At 63.0% G+C, this 15,596-nt stretch overlaps 1 protein-coding gene across 2 annotated transcripts in view; it reads right to left on the reverse strand.

Moving 5' to 3' along the window:
* PAPPA2 (pappalysin 2) overlaps window positions 1-9,239 on the reverse strand; it is a 76,070-nt gene extending 66,831 nt beyond the window's left edge. For both annotated transcript variants that reach the window (XM_040565761.1, XM_040565760.1), the window contains exons 1-2: window positions 8,744-9,239; window positions 4,630-5,689 (exon numbers count right to left, since the gene is read on the reverse strand). In XM_040565761.1, coding sequence (XP_040421695.1) covers window positions 4,630-5,689; window positions 8,744-9,215 — 1,532 coding nt within the window. In that variant the 5' untranslated portion in view covers window positions 9,216-9,239. The remainder of the gene's footprint in view (window positions 1-4,629; window positions 5,690-8,743) is intronic.
* Between the last annotated feature and the right edge of the window lie 6,357 nt (window positions 9,240-15,596).

Here is a 15,596-nt window from a genome sequence, read left to right on the forward strand (position 1 = left end):
TCTAAAAATGCCTCCCTCGCAGATATAAAAAGGACACGGGATAATTTATTGGGGAAGCTTTGCAATGTAACAATTCTACGTTAACCACAAACAAACAACACGAAAAGCCAACCCCGGGGCTGCCTCTGGTCCCAAATACAGCCCTTGGCGGGCGACAGTCACCAGCGCTCAGCATCCAGAGCCCCCCAGCAGAGCCTTGGGCTGTTTTGGGGGGCTCAGCCGTGCCGAGCCCCGGGTGGTCCTGTCCCCTCTGCAGAGGGACAATCTGATTTCCTAAATAATGGGGCTGGTCGGGCCAAGGAAAACTAGACTCCCGTGTCTGCAGCCCAGCCTGCCAACCCAAACGCGGATAAATCACCCCCAGGACCCCCCCGACATGGAGCTGATGGGGTGTCACCAGGCCACCCTGCTGCGGTGTTTCCTGGGTTCGCAGCCGCAGATACGAGCACGGCGGGGTGAGGAGGAACACGGGGAGTGCTGAAAGCCGGGACAAAGAGCAAGACCCCCCAGTCCCAGCCCCCAGACACGCCGTTCCTTCCCAATTGTCCTCTTGATACAGCCGTGCCCCAGGATGGTGGGAGCTCCTAGAACAATAGCTCACATCTGGGCAGGCTGCTTTCCCCCAAAAGCGCCCAGACTGCCTGCAGCCCTGGGCAGGGACCCGCTCCCGCTGCTCACAGGCGATTTGGGTTGTCCTCCTCCTGCATGGCACCCTGGGGGGACCCAGCCGGTCAAAAGCAAATCCGGGAGCTTTGCCCCAGCCTCGGGCTCGGGGGGAGCTCAGGCACCCAGAAGCACGTTCGCAAGGACATGGGCTCTTGATCACATCGCCAGCACCTCGGCAGGCAGCCTGTCCTCGTGATATCAGGGGCTCTATCCAGGACAGTTCCGTCTATCTTTGCCAAGTTTTGAAATCAGTAATCAATGGGAAGAGCCCAGAGAGAGTGGGCTTTCCCACAAGGAAAGACGAAGATTTTTATGGGCTCAGTCCAAGGGCTCTCATGAAACATTAACGCCTCCACCAAGAAATCCATCAGACTCCAAAAAAAGCCCTGTTAATCAATGCTCCTCTCCAGCACCTCTGCCAGAGAGGAGAAGCAACAGGAGGCCATCCTTGCCTCACCTGCTCTCCCCTGGACACTTTTAGTGTCCATCAGGCAATTAGCCGAATTTCCTGACAGTGACTCAAGGGCCGGGAGCAGCTCAGAGCCATGAGTCCTCCTGGGGTGTCCACAGGAGACGTTCTCTGAGATTAATCTGGGTTAGCTTCTGAAGGCATTGCTTAGAAAGCGGGAGGCTCCTGCACGACCTTAACCCAATTAAGCATCCCTCCCTTAGGAGGGAGCCCAGCTACGCCTGCATTAAGGCTCATCAGGCGCCCGGCTGATCAGATAGAGCTTCATACCGCAGCTGTGGCCGTCCCAGGGGAGGCAGAGCTGAATGCCTCGCTCTGAGGATGTATATACAGGAGGGAAAGGGGAAGTGTGGGGCAGGGAGAGCCCAGCCGTGCTCAGACGCTGCCCCACGTCTCCTTCTCCCACATGGGCTTCGGGGCCATGGCAGAGGCCGAGTGGGGAGGTGCCACAGCCCCTTTGTCCCCTGTGGACGTCCCTTTAGGGACCATCTCCTCCACCACCTGTGCTTCTGGTGGGGCTGGCAGAGCCCGGTGGTTTTCCACCTCCTGCTGTTACCTGTGGTGTTTCTGCTGCGTTCTGGGGTGCTGAGACGAGAGGCCTGGCAGCTCTGCCTTTACCCGGGCAGCCCTCTGGTTTTCCTTTTCAGGCTCGCTGTGTCACACACCAGACTCATTGACTAGCTGCCCGAGGGGGACCCTCGCTGAGTGTTAATTGCTGCTAATGAGCTGTTGCTGCTTTCCTTCCAAGAACACCAATTACCACAGCACTCAGGCGCTGCAAGGAGATGCGTGTCTGCAGCAAGTCAGCGTGGATTTTACTCTGGCCCCTGGCACCGTGCTGCCAGCAGCTCCTGGAAAATGCTTTAAACCGGGGTGAGACTGGGCAAAGGATGACAGCAGACAGCCCTCCTGTCGTCGTCCATCCCCTCCCTCTTCCCATGGTGAGTCAGGGTGGCTGGGACGTCCTCGACGTGCTGCCTTCTGGGCTGGCTCTGCGCTGGAGCCAGCCGCCAGCACCCGGCCCCTGGCTGAGCCATGCCTGGGGGTGCCATGGGGGTGCTGTGGGACTTGCCGTGTCCCAGCCCAGGTGGCCGAGAGGAGGTGCCCCGAGGTCTGGGCACGGTGTCCTGGCACAGCACTGGTCAGTGTCGTTCCCTGCCCTGCAGCCCTGCCACCGCTCCTTCAGACCCCCCTCTCCCTCCCGTGCTCAGCACGGCCAAGGGGCCACGCGACCACAGAAGGGAAGCACACTGAGACCTCCACCAGCTACAAAGCACGGCTCCCTCCAGAAACATCATTTGTCCTCCTCCAAGCTGCAGCCCCAGGGAGGTGAGGGATCTGCCAAGATGTTAAAGGCTTTTACAAGTGCTTAAGGTCATGCGAGCCAAGGTACCAAGACCCTTCACCAAAACTGCATCTGTCGACAGCCCTGGTAAGAAATCGCCTGGTGCCTCACTCCAGCTTTCTCCTTTGGATGATTTTTGGCAGTACTGAGAAGCATTCACACCCAAACCGCTGCCTCGAAGTGAAATACGATGGGGATGATTCACGGCGCGAAAAATCCTGGGGCTTTGTTGTGCCACCTTGCTCTGAAAGGAGATGTCGGCAGCTGGAGAGCGGTGCCGGGGGCATCCTGCTGCCTGCCACCGCTCACCTCCCAGCACCGGGCTCCTCCCGTGCTGCCCTTCCTTGGTTGGTTTGGTTTTATTTTGCGTTATTTCCCTCATTTTGGCTTCCGCCCTGAAAGTCCTCCCGCAAGCTCCCCAGCTGCCCCACTCCTCACAAACCTTCATTTGGCCTAATTATGGCCAAAGCCAAACGTACTGGCTCGGCGGGAGCTTTCCCTGAGCAAAATGCCTTGAGCTTGTGTAGTTGGGGATTTGCCCACCGACCTGCAGGGAACGGCACTGACCCAGCCGTGCAGGCAGCTCTGGATCACCTCACCATTTCCCAGACCCCTGCTACCAATTTCCCAATGTTTTTCCCAGAAAAACAACAGGGTGCAATTTCTCCAGACGCCTACCACAGCTGCTGGGATGCCCGAGGCAAGGGCTGTGCCAGCGCTCCCCGAGGGCAGGGAACGGCAGCCTGGGGGAGCTCGGCAGCAGCAGGGTTCAATTCATGCCCCCACGTTTCCCAAACTCTGGGCACACTGGATTTCTCCTTCGGAGCTTAGCCTACAATCAATCTTGTCTTATACGCAGACCAACGAGGTCTGCGGAAAGAAAAATTGCAAAAGATTTGTTATTTCCCTAGTGTTCCCATTTTCCCATTCCTTTCCCACAGAAGCAAGGTTTTTGTTTTGTTTTGCTTTGTGTGTGTGTTGTGTGTTTTTTTTTTTCTTTCCCAACTTTCAGGGGAAAATCCTGACAAATGGAAGCCCTGATTCATACCAGCAAAAATTTGGCCTTTTTTAATTTAAGGTGGAGCCCTTCTTGTCTGAGGATGAAAACATTCCTCTCGCTGCGCACACAGGGCAAGGACCAAGCCTTGGCCATGCTCCTATGAAGAAGCAAAGCCCTGCCTGGTGGCCAAGTGGCCATGGGTGGCCACCACACGTGGAGAGCGGTGGGGCAGGCAGGAGGACCGCTCGTCCCCCAGTGCTTAGGAAAGAGCTCGCTCACCACGGTGGCAAGCAGGAGGACAGGCAGAGAGGGGGTGGTGATGGTGGCTGTCACCAAAGAGACCTCCAGGGGTGGGGAAACATCTGCTGGGGGTGCTTGGGCAGAGGCATCGTGTGTGGCTCTGTGGCTGGAGGGAAGCACTGGGAGAAAGGCTCCTCATCCTCCCCCGGAGTGTGAGAAAAGCTTGAGAATGAGGGAAGGGCCCCAGCGCCACTGCCCAGCCCTCAGGCACCTGCTTCCCTCTGCCCTGCGGTCCCCACCTGGGAGCTGGCGGAGATAAGAGGCTGGCTCGGGAAGAAGAAAGTATTTATGGCCACAGCCTACCTGCTCCCACAGCCCAGAGAGTAAAAGTGATGGAGAGAGGAGACCAAAGGAGCTATGCCTCCCTAAACCCTCCCTTGAGCATTTGTTCCCCGGGGGGCAGTGCTGCCCACGGTGGGGATGGGCAGGGGGGAGCCCCACAGCCATGGGGAACACGCAGCTCTCTCTGTCACTGAGATAGAAATGACTTAAAAAAAAAAAAAAAAAGAAGGAAAAGCCGTGTCTTTTTTTTTTTTCCCTGTCTCTGGCAGAGAGCACATCTGGCAGCGCCACGAGCGCTGGAAGCCGTCAGCGCCGGCACTTCAGAGGCTCCGGCAGCCTGCACCGGGGGAGGAGGGCGGCGAACAGAGCGCACCGAGGGCAGCCCCCCCAGCACGGGGGGCGTCTGGGGGCACCACACCACGCACGGATGCCCCATGGGCACCTCACACCCACACACACACACTAGCGGCCAGACCCCACGCCACGAAGCTGCTGCATCTGGCACAAGAACCGACTGCGCGAGGGGCGGCTCCGGGGACACCGCAGCCCCCAGCCCCCCCCACCTACCGCTGGGGCGAGTCGGGGTCGAAGCAGGTCCTGGCCACGTCGGCGGCACGCGGGTCGCAGCAGTCGCCGTCGTCGAAGTCGTCCAGCATGTTGTTGCACTCCATGTGGCAGACGCCGTCACGACGCTTCCAGGAGAAGCAGCGGCCGGGCCGGCGGCAGTCCCCGCCGTCGTAGCCGGTCAGGGGGTGCTCGCACTCGGGGTCGCAGCGCTCGTTGCCCACCTTGCTGGGCTCGCAGCCCAGCAGCACGGCGCGGCGGCGCAGGGAGGAGTTGCGCACCTCCAGCAGGCTGAGCTGCCAGGAGATGTTGTAGGGGCGGAAGGCGTCGCTCAGCGCCCGGTGCTGCCGCCAGACCTGCTCGCGGCTCACCGTCGGCCGCCCGCCGCCATCCTCGGCCAGGCTCACCACGCGGTACCGCACCGCCTTGGCCCCCCGCAGTGGCCAGTGCTGGTTGTAGTGGGAGACCAGCTCCACGTTGTCGCACGCTGTCTGCCCGCAGGCCGGGGGACCCAGCGGGCGAAGGATGGGGGGCGCGGGAGGCGGCAGCGCCTGGCGCCGGGGGAAGGAGCCCTCGCGGAAAGGCGCCCAGCGCTGCTCCGGGGCGTCCAAGCCGGCGGCCAGCGCCGGTGCCACCCCCCCAGCAGCCCCCTCCAGGAAGGGCCGCTGGAGCCAGGTCTGGGGCAGGGCTCCCCGCCACAGGGCCAGCCCAGCCAGGTGTCCCCGAAAAGCGTGGGCGTCCCCCCAGGCGTCCCCTCCCAGCAGCAGGGTGCGGCAGGAGGCCATGAAAGTGCTGTGCAGGGGTCCCCGCTGCCCGCCAGCGCGGCCCACCCGCGCCCCGTCCACGTATAGGGACATCCAGTGCCCGTCGTAGCTGGCGGCCAGGTGGGTCCAGGCGTCCGGGCGGTAGCGGTGGGACCCGGTCACCTCGGTGGCGGCGGCTGCCCGGTCGGTGCGGAGGGAGAAGAAGAAGCGGGCGTCCTTCTTGCCGCCCAGCCGCAGGGCGCGGATGCCCAGCGCCCAGCCCTTATCGCTGGCCGTGTGCGAGCAGTTGTCGAAGACGCCTGCAGAGGGGATGGGGATGGAGAGAAAGGAGAGGCGGTGAGGGCTGGAGGGCAGCGCCGCTCCTCCACGGAGCTCCACGAGCATCCTCGTGGCATCCCAGGGTCTCTTGCACCTGCTGGGATGCTCTGGTGAGGAGCTCTCTGGGCAGCTGAGCGCCGGCAGCAGCAAGGATGCAAAATCCACACCGCCGGGCTTCTGCTTGGGGGAGACGGGGTGGGGGGAGGTTTGGGACATGTTGGGAAAGACGCAGAAAAATGCAGGTGGCCAGAGGCTGGGCAGCGGGCGCTGGTCACCGTTTGGGTGAGCCAGGAGGTGTCCGCAGCCAGAGAGGCCGGATGGAGAGGGGAGGGAGAGCACAGCCAGGAGGGGAGGAGAGGCCAAAGAGCGAGGAAGGAGAGTGCATCTCACTGTGAACCCAGGCGCGTTGCCAACCCGAGCTTTGGGCTGTGCATGACCCAGCAAGGGGCAATGGACCCGCTGCTTGAACAAAGTGGTTCTGGGCTCCTCCATCTCCGAGGCAGCTCAGTGTCCTGTCACCCAGACTCACTCCCTGTCTCCCTCCATCCTCTTGGATTAATGGCTGTGGCGCTGCCATGGGTGGCTGGAAGCACCTGGGGCCACCACGGCTCCGGCACTGCCATTGCCTGGTGGCTGCCACCACAGCTGGGACATCTGTGGAGTTGTCACCTGGGGCTGGTGAGCTCAGCATCACTTCCGAGCCCCACCAGTGGCATCTTGGCATGGGGACAGGGCTGGCCCCATTTCCCTGTGTGTTTTGACACTCTGGCTGTTGACAGGTCAGGTTTTACAGAAGGCAAGAGCCAAGCACTTGAAGATGCCTTTCTCAGGCATGAAGCTGGGCTGCTTTGCTTTGAAAAAAAATCTTGGCCCCATCCTGAATCTCCCTTCGGTCAGCAGGGATGGGCTGGAATTTGAACCATCTTGAAAATCCTGCAAGCAGGCAGAGCTCGAGCCCCCCGAACCCTGTACCTCAGCATCCCACCCCAGAGCAAGGCTTCGGGATAAACCCATCAGCACCATCCCCTCCACTCCGCCGAGCTCCCAACCCAACAAACCTCCCCGGGATGAGACAGAGCAAAGCCAAAAAGCAGGAGGCAGGAGAAGGAGCCTGGCAGCCGTGGGAAGGCAAAGCAGAGTGTGCTCGTGGACAGAAGGCTGGCTGGAAGGTGTTTGGACCTGGATCTTGTCTGGAGGATGGGGAAGGGGGAACGGAACCTGGTCTGTGACGTTCGTCAGTGATTAGAGCGATAACGCCGGGTTTTAAAACAAGGGCTGCTGGCAGCAGTGCAAAAAGTGAAGAGAAGCAGTGCTGTTTGAGCACTGATATGTGAAAAAACTGGCTGCAAAAATGCCCCCCAAAGCATCAGAGTGTAAGGCTGGGGAAGCTGAGACAGCCAAGAAATAATAAACCCTGTTGGTTCTGCTGCAGCTTGCGATTGCACAAAAGCTGTCAGGAAAAATGTCCGATGGAGAAGTGTCCAAAGAGGTGAAGTGCCCCACGTTGTAAGGAGCACATTCACAGCACCTTCTCCATCGGTCCAGGTGCTCTGCTGCCCGCTCGGGACACCCAGGTCCCCAAGTGTCACCTCCTGGTCGCCCCTGGGGACCGAGCAGCAACGGAGCTGCAGCCCCAGTAAGACACCTGGGAACAAGTCTGGGGCTGCTCCTGGTGAGGGATCTCCCGACTCAACAAGACCGCCTTTGATCTGAGCAACGCCAAATCCCAGCCCGGTGGAAGGTGGGGAAGCTTGGAGATGCTCAGCTCTGCCCCACTCTCCTCCCACCTTCCCTCACATGTGCACAGGGGACCTGGAGCATCTCCAGCTCCTCCACGGCTGCAGGTGGCCCCACGGCTGCAGGTGGCCCCAGGGCTCAGTCCCTGCAGGGCATGAGCCCTTGGCCAGCAGCTCTCTGTGTCACCTGCCTGCACCAAAGACGTCCCCGCTGCCTGTCCCCCTCTGCTGCCCGCGGCCGCCCCGCGTTCCCAGCTGCAGGGCGAGGGTGGGAAGCGGCGAGTGACTCAGAGAGCCGGAGGCTGACTCAAGCCTCCGGAGCTTGAGCGCGGAGCGGGAGATACTGCCTGCCCGAGCGGGTGCCAGTGGTCGCTGCGTAACGACTGGCCCACCCCCGGCAAGGAAAAAGAAAAAAAAAAGTCTTGGTAAAAAGAAAAGAAAGAAAACTAGCTGGGAAAAGTTAAGCCTAACACCTGCAGGGCCGAGCTCCAGGTGCAAACAGCTGTGCTGCGGATGCGGTGAGGCCGGGGGACGGGGATGCAGCCATCGCCCAGCAAAAGGGGAGAGGAATTTAAGCAACGCGCCCGGGGGAGGATGGCAATTGGGAAGGGAGTTAGGATAACGGGAGGGTTTCTCCACCCAGCTCTCCGATCCGGCTCGGCACGGGGATGCAGCAGCCCCCCAGCTCTCCCGAGGGGCCGCCGTGTGCCGGTGCCCTCTGCCCGCAGCTCTCCATCACCTGCCCGCTGGCTCGGCTGGGGATGCTGCGGGCTCGCTCCCAGCGCCAAGCGCCCCCCAAAGCCGAAGAGGAGAGCCCGGGGGGGGGTGTGCAGAGCCCGCAGCCTGCCGGGGGGGCACCGGGGAGCCCGGCCGGGAATGGGGCCGGGGCCGGGGCCGTGCGTGCGGCGCGGCTGCCACCGTGCGGCCGCAGGGTCCCGGGGCTCCGCCGGCGGGGAGGAGGAGGAGGAGGAGGAGGAGAGGGGGGGGTGGAAGAAGGACCGGGGGGGCTCCGTGCCTCAGCCCCGGGGCGCGCAGGGGCCGAGCCCCGCAGCTCGGGCGCCGGTTTGGGGTCCCGCGACGGCGGGGGGATTGGGACGGGGAGGGGACGTTTCGGGGTCAGGGGAGCGGGGCGGGGATGTCACCTGCCGCAGGTGAGCAGCGCCCGGCGCTCGGCGGTGTCCCCGTGCCCGAGCAGCCCCCCCGCGCCCCCCGGCCGGGTCCCTCCTCCCGTCTCGGGCCCGCCGAGCCCCCAGCGCCCCCGGACGCGCCCCGCCGTGCCCCCGTCGGGCCGGGCGTTACCTGCGATGACGGCCGGGTTGCTCTGTCCTCCCTCCGCCTTCACCCACAGCTCCAGGGTGAAACGCTCCCGCGGGACTTCGGGCAGCGCCTCCGGCCTCGCCGCCAGCGTCTCCCGGCCTCCGGAGAAGTACAGGGCGGGCAGCGGCCGGGCCGGGGGGGGGCTCGGCACCTGCGGCGCCCGGCCCCGCGGCCTCCCCTCCGCCTCGCCCCGCTCCTCCTCGCCTCCACCCCCGGCTCCCCGCGGCCTCCGACCCCGCGGCCTCCCGGGGGCGGCAGCGCCGAGCACCCCCTGGGCGGCCCGGCCCGGGTACAGCCCGTAGGGGTGGTGCGGGGGGGAGGCCCGGCGGCTCGGAGCCTCCAAGCCGCAAAGCTCCGGGGGGCCGGGGAGGGGGGGCCGGGGGACCCCGCGGGCCAGGCTCAGCGCCGCCAGCAGCAGCAGCAGCGCGGCCGGGGGAGCCCCGAGGCTCGGCATGGCCCCGGGGGACGGAGAGGGTCGCGGGGGAAGCGGGGGGGGGCGACCGGGGGTGGAGACCCCGGGGTTTTGGGGAGGGGGGACGGTGGGGGGCGCTCAGGGGGGCGGCGGGCGGCAGCCGGGGCAGCGCCGGGGCATCCTCCCCGGGTCCCCGCCGCTGCCGCTGCCCCCAACTTTTCCCCGGCGCCGCTCTCCTCTGTCCGCTCCTGCGGGCCCGGGAGGAGGAGGAGGAGGAGGAGAAGGAGGAGGAGGAGGAGGGGGAGGGCGAGGGCACCGCCGCGGGGACCCCCTGTGCCTGCGGCGGGGCCGGGGCTCCCGCTCTCGCCGCGCCGCCACTGCCCGCCGGCACCGGGAGGGATGCGCCGGGCGCCCTTATCTAGAAAGCCCCGAGGCGCTCCGCTCCCCCCGCCGGGGAGGGGTTGGAGGGGGGGGCTGCCTTATTTAAAGATGATTATGTCCAATCTAATAAACCTCGAGCGACGCATCGCCCTCCCCTCCCTCCCTCCGCCCTCCCGGCCGCTGCACCCCGCCGGGACCTGCTCCCCGGCTCGGCACGGCCCGGGGACGGGATGCGGAGCGGAGCCGGGGCCGCAGCAGGAGCAGGGGCAGCACCTGCGGACACAGCCCCGGCTGCCCCCGCCGCTCCCACGCTCCCCGCAGCCTTCCCCGTCCTCGCCTCTTCCTCCGCTCACCGCTCTCCAGCCTGGCAGTCCGGCGCGGGGCTCCTCTGCTTTTCTTTCTATTTATTTATTATGACCATTATTATTATTATTTCCTTCCCAAGTTGAACCAAGCCCGCGCTGCGCTCCGGTTCTGGCTCCGGCCGTGCCGTCGCCTCCATCCCGCTCCTCGCCTGGGGGTGGGCGAGAGGAGGGGGCACCCCCAGCCCCCCCCCGAGGGCTGAGCCGGGGGGCTCCGTGCGGGAAATCTGCCCGGAGAGAGCCCCGGGGTGCCCCCCCGGCCGGCCTGCCCTTCTTTTTTCCCTCCTTCTTGTTTTTTGGTGTTTTTTTTCTTTCCGTCTCCCTTCCCTGAACAATGATCCCATCTGTTGGCCACGTGCAGCAAGGTGGGCTGGAGGCACCTCGGCCAGGCGAGAGGGAAAGAGCAAAGCCCCCCAGACCCACCTTGCGTGGCCCCCACCCGGCCAGGGGGGCACCCACCCCACAAGGGGTGCCCCGAGCCCACGGGTGGGCACGGCAGCTCCCAGAGCTCTCCCCCCCCGAAACCCTCAGACAAGCTCGGCAAGGCAGGTACACTCGCAAACCTCAGCAAGGCTTTTCTTTTTCTTCTTCTTATTTTATTTTTCTTTTTTTTTTTATTTCTCTCCAAAACACTATCTGTGGCGGTCAGTCCGAAGCAGGGTTGCCAGCGAGAGCTGGGAGGCCCCTTCCAGGGTACCGGCTTTCGAAGCAGCGAGGCAGGAGGGAAGGGATTTAATAACAAGCAGCAGGAGCTGGCCGCGGGGGGCTTGTTTTCTTCCCAGGGAGCTGGGGGGGGGGCACAAAAAACAGTAGGGCTAGGAAAAACGGAGGGCCAAGAGGGGTGGCACGGAGAACCGCCGAGCCCCTGGGAAGCGGGGAGGGAGGTGCGAGCACGGGGAGAGGTAAGGGCACGGGGAGGACACGTGTGGAGGGGAGAGGACACACGTAGGGCACGCGAGGACATCAGAGCCAGAGCAGGAGTCCCAGGAGAGCCCTCCCAGGAGGAGGGGAGGGAAGGAGCTGCCTGCCCCGGGGCGTGAGCGGGGTCCAGCACCCAGGGATGCGGGGAGGTTTGGGGCTCCCCGGGCAGCGCGGGAGCACTGAGCGAGATAACCCAGCGCTTGGCACGGCTGGGGCGGCCCCGGCGGCGTGTTGTCCTGGGGCAAACGCCAGCAGGCGTTGCTTCCAGTGCGTACTCATTCAGGAATGAGCCGAGCTCCCGATAGCCCCGTCTACCAGGGCCTGATAACGGCGGATCCCACAGGACGGCCCGTTTTGAATGGCGGTGACCTGATGTTAAGCAGTTGTTCATCATCTTGCCATGCACCCCACTGTGCTACCCGGCCACCAGACCAGGAGCCTGCACCCCAAGGAGCCAGGAGAGCCCCAAATGTGTGTGCCCGCACCCAAGAGATGGCCTGTCTGGGTGGATCCAGCACCGCAGAAACAAAACCCGAAATGCAGAAATGCACCCGTGCAGGCTCCACAGGAGGACAAGGCGGGCAGGAGCATCGGGGCAAAATCTCTGGGTGAAATCTCCCCGGGTTGACGGGGGTACAGAGCAGAGCCACCCCTGTTTCTCTTTGCCACCGCGAGCTGTTGCCAAGCCTCGTTCCCCTGCTGCTTGCAGGTGGCAGAAGATGCTCCAGCCCCTGGCCTCCACCTGCCCCAGCCCGGCGGTGCCGTGGGGTGATGCAGCCCCGTGGGCTCCCTCGGGGATGTCCGAGGGGAGGACATCTGCTGGAGGTCCCATCTGGGTGCCAGCCCTGCACGCAGCACCGGGAGGGAGATGCTTGCACTGGGGAGCCCAGTGCAGGAGGGGAGGGAGGAGAAGAGGCTGCAGGTCCCTGCCGGGTGTCCCCCGCTCCCTCTGGGCCCCAGGTGCCCCCCGAAGTGGCACAGCTGGGGCAGGGGCAGGGCTGTGCCTGACCTGACGCTGCCTGTGCTTGGGGGAGGCGAGCAGCAGCGTTTCAGCAGGAGCCAGGGCCGAGCCCTGCCTTTCCCCACGCCTGTCAAGAGCCATCAGCAAAAGCCTTCCTCACCCTCTGCTCCTCTGTAGGAAACCACCGAAGAGCCCGACGTAGGAATAAAGACACGGGGAGAATCTGGCTTTTTTGTTCACCACAGGGCAGCCAAACCCTGCGGGCCAAGGCAGCAAGCCTGAGCAATCAAAGCGGCTGGGGGCACAGCCCGGCCTACCCCCGGCCGCCGCATCTTTTCCCAAGCAGATTAGGAGCCCGTTCAGACGGCCAGGACTCCTGAGGTCAGGCTCTGGCCTCGCACGCTGGAGGTTTGCTTGGGAACTCGCTGGGTTCCTGCCTCGGGCTGCACTGCAGAGAAGTCCCCGTGCACGGCCGGTGCCAGTGCCAGCAGCACCAAAAATCCAGCTGTGAAACACCCTGAGCCCCCTCTCCCGTGTGCCTCATGGCCGAGCTCACATCTCTCGTAACGGGGCCAGGGGTAACTGCTCTATGTCTCTGCCAGAGCCCTCCCGCGGGCTCTCTGGATGGGATTCTCCAAGGTCTGATAGGAAGGCTCAGCTCCCGCAGCCCTCTCCGTGCCACTCACTCCCATGTGACAATACTTTCTCCAAGCTGGATTTGTCTAAAACCAGCTCAAGCATTTGAAAAGCGATGTACATGACCTCAGCTCCTTTGGATACAGAGCTGCAGAACGAGCTTTAAATAACAGCGAGGAGCAGCCCAGCAGGATCTGTCTGCTCCCACATCCCTGGGTCTGCGGCAGGGGTAGTGGGAGCCCTGGGCGAACCCAGTGAGCCTCGACGAGCCCCCAGTACAAACCACTTGCTCCCAGCCAGGAGGTGAGGATGCTGCAGACGTTCACATCTCTGCAGGGAATGTCTGTGCCCCGGCATTTTGCACATCACCAAGAACTTGCGGGCGCTAAATTAAGACCGTCTAGAGAACAGAGCACGACCTTTGCCAGATGGGGTGTCTCAGATATTGAAAATTATTCCAGTGACTCCCACAGGGCAGGGACGTAGCTGCCTTTACATCATGCAGCTCCTCCAGCGTGCATGAAAAAGCGAGGAGCGAGGCTGGGGCTGTCCCGTGGCTCTGCAGGCCGCTGTCGGTCAGGAGTTTCAGCCCCATTAAGTCAGGGTTTTGTAAGCGTATTTCTGTGTCCCTGGCATCTGCTTAGGGGAGGAGACGGAAGAGGCAGGATGCTGTGGTCCCCGTGCCAGCAGCAGAGGCGTGCTCCTGGAGGACACCAGCTCACAGCCACCTGCAGGAGGAGCATCTTGATACAGACGGCACGGAGCAGAGTTTGCTTCCAAAATCCCTCCCCGCAGAGCCCCGGTCTGCTGGCAGGAGCTCCAGGAGAGCACCACGCTCGCAGCAGGCGGGTCCAGGTGGGACAGGGACATGTCCTTGCTGCATCTCCAACCTCCCTGTGCCAGCACCAACATCTGCTCGCTGGTGCCCCTTGGATGTGCTGCTTGCATGATAGCATCTCTGCCTTGGGTTGGGGCGGCTCTCCCCGTGTGTCAGAGCAATCCCTTGTGCAAACAAGCCTCGCTGTCTCCAGACAGCTTTTGCTCTGCCCCCTGCATTTCTCTATGCATTTACATCTGGCACTCAGAGGTGCGTCCTGACTGCTGCTCCAAAACACGCTGCCATCCTGGCTTCTTCTAGCCGAGTGCACCATGGCAAGGAAACGCTGTGCCATGTCGTGGTTTCTCTGTTGGTTGGCAAAGCCCACATAAGCCCTTGAGTCTCCTCTAACCTTCCTAGGTCAGGATTTTCCCTTTCTCTCCCCTCAACTTCTTTTTTTGCGGCTTCTTTTGGAGCTGCACAGATGGTCCCCGGGGTGCTGGGGGTTACTTGGGGGTGGGTGCCCACCCCACAGCGTTGTTCCTCTTTTTAGGGAGGCGAGAAGCTGTCTGCTGGCAGGTCCTTCCCGTGAGGCCTCCATGAAGCTGGGGACCCCAAGCCAAGCTGGGGGAGCTCCAAGGATTCAGCGGGCCATGGAGCATCGCCCAGCACAACCCCATCACCCAGCGATCACCTCGCTGGATGCACCCATACCTCCGCTGGGAAACATGATGCTTCATGGATGAGAAGTGGCTGGGCTGGAGGAATATAAAGCTCACACCTCGCCTTGCACCTTGGCACCTCCACCTTTGCGCGTGGGGGCAGGAGGGGCAGAGGGGTGGCGAGCTCGTCGTGCACCCTCCATGCCCATCATGGCTTGGAGGCTCCAGCTTCAGATCCATGCAGAAAAAGGGCAAATGTGGGCAACGTGCCTGTGGGGTTCGCTTTTTGTGCATGGCAAGCTGCCCCGGTGTGGCTCGGGGGGAGGCTGCTCTGGAGGCATCTCCAGAGGCATCCATCCCCTGCAGCCAGCAGCTGCGGTGGCCGAAGCTCATCACCAGCCACCCAACCGTGTGCTCATGCCCCCTCCTGCCCCTAGGCTCAGGTGTGACCCCGTTGACTCCCGTTCACCCCCCCCTGAGCTTTGGCAGGGCCACCCCAGCCAAGCCCCCCAAGGAGGACAGAGGACGGACGGTGAGACTCCCGGGCGCGTGGCGTCTCGGTGGGGACCACATCACCCAGACCCCGGTGAGGACGCTGCGGTTCTTGGTCTCCCCCCAGTGACCAGACCACAAATAACAAAGCAGCAGGTCTTACCCGTGCGCTGGAGTTTTCCAGCCCGAGGAGCAGAGCTCCCAGAACAGGCGTATTGTTACCAGGTAATTATACTAATAATTATTTCCCCGAATCCTCCCGGAGAGCGAAGCCCTCTCGCCGGCGCGCCGGCTTGCTTTTGCATTTTAGGAAACAAGAACCGATTTCCCCACATGCACGAGCCCTCTAAATGTATATATTCGTTCGTTAGGGAGCACTGACACCACGGAGGCAAATGGCCTGTTAACAGATTTACGGCAGGAAGTAAGTCACTGCCTCCGAGCCTGCGCTTTTAATGTAATTAAAGTCCTCTGTTTGGAATTCGGTGCTAATTAATATTCATGCTCTGTTCCCCATCTGCCATTCCCGCATTGCTGGTTCCCCCTGAGACTGATCAGAGGGTGATTAAGGCAATGAGCAGGCAGGGAAGGAGGGGGAGGCTGGCGGGACGAGGGCTGGGTGAGGGAGCAGGATGGCACCCAAGGGCCCAGCGTGGCTGGAGCTGGGGGAAACGATGGGAGACAGACCCCTGGAGTACCACAGGGCTTGCTCAGCCCTGGGGGAAGGTGAGAAGCATCTCTGGAGCCAGGCTGCAGAGGACAGACCAGCAGCTGGTGGTGTGAGGGAGGCTTAATGGAGGTAGCTCTGCCTTGCTGGCTCCTGGGGCTCGTCGTGGAGACGCAGACCATGCAGTCCCCTTGCTCCGGGTGGGCACCGGGAGCGTGCCCCTCTGCCCGGCAGCTGCAAGCCAGCATCCCTGTTCCAGCCCCGTTTTGGGCTGAAACCAGGCATGCGCTCTCCAACACTTGGGGTGAGAAATACATCCCCGTGCTCCGGGCCGGGAGCGTGGTGGGCACTGTCGTGCAGAGCACGTGGGCTGCTGGGAGCAAGAGGAGACCAGGGACGTGTCCCAGTGCTGGCTTTGCCCAACCCCATCGCCCCATCTCTAGGTGCCGGAGATGCTGGAGCAGAGCTTCTTCTGGACTTAAGGGCACCGCGCCTGCTGCAAAGCCTGCCAAAGACCCATCCTG

The sequence above is a fragment of the Cygnus olor genome, chromosome 8, assembly GCF_009769625.2.
Source record: "Cygnus olor isolate bCygOlo1 chromosome 8, bCygOlo1.pri.v2, whole genome shotgun sequence".
NCBI lineage: Eukaryota > Metazoa > Chordata > Aves > Anseriformes > Anatidae > Cygnus > Cygnus olor.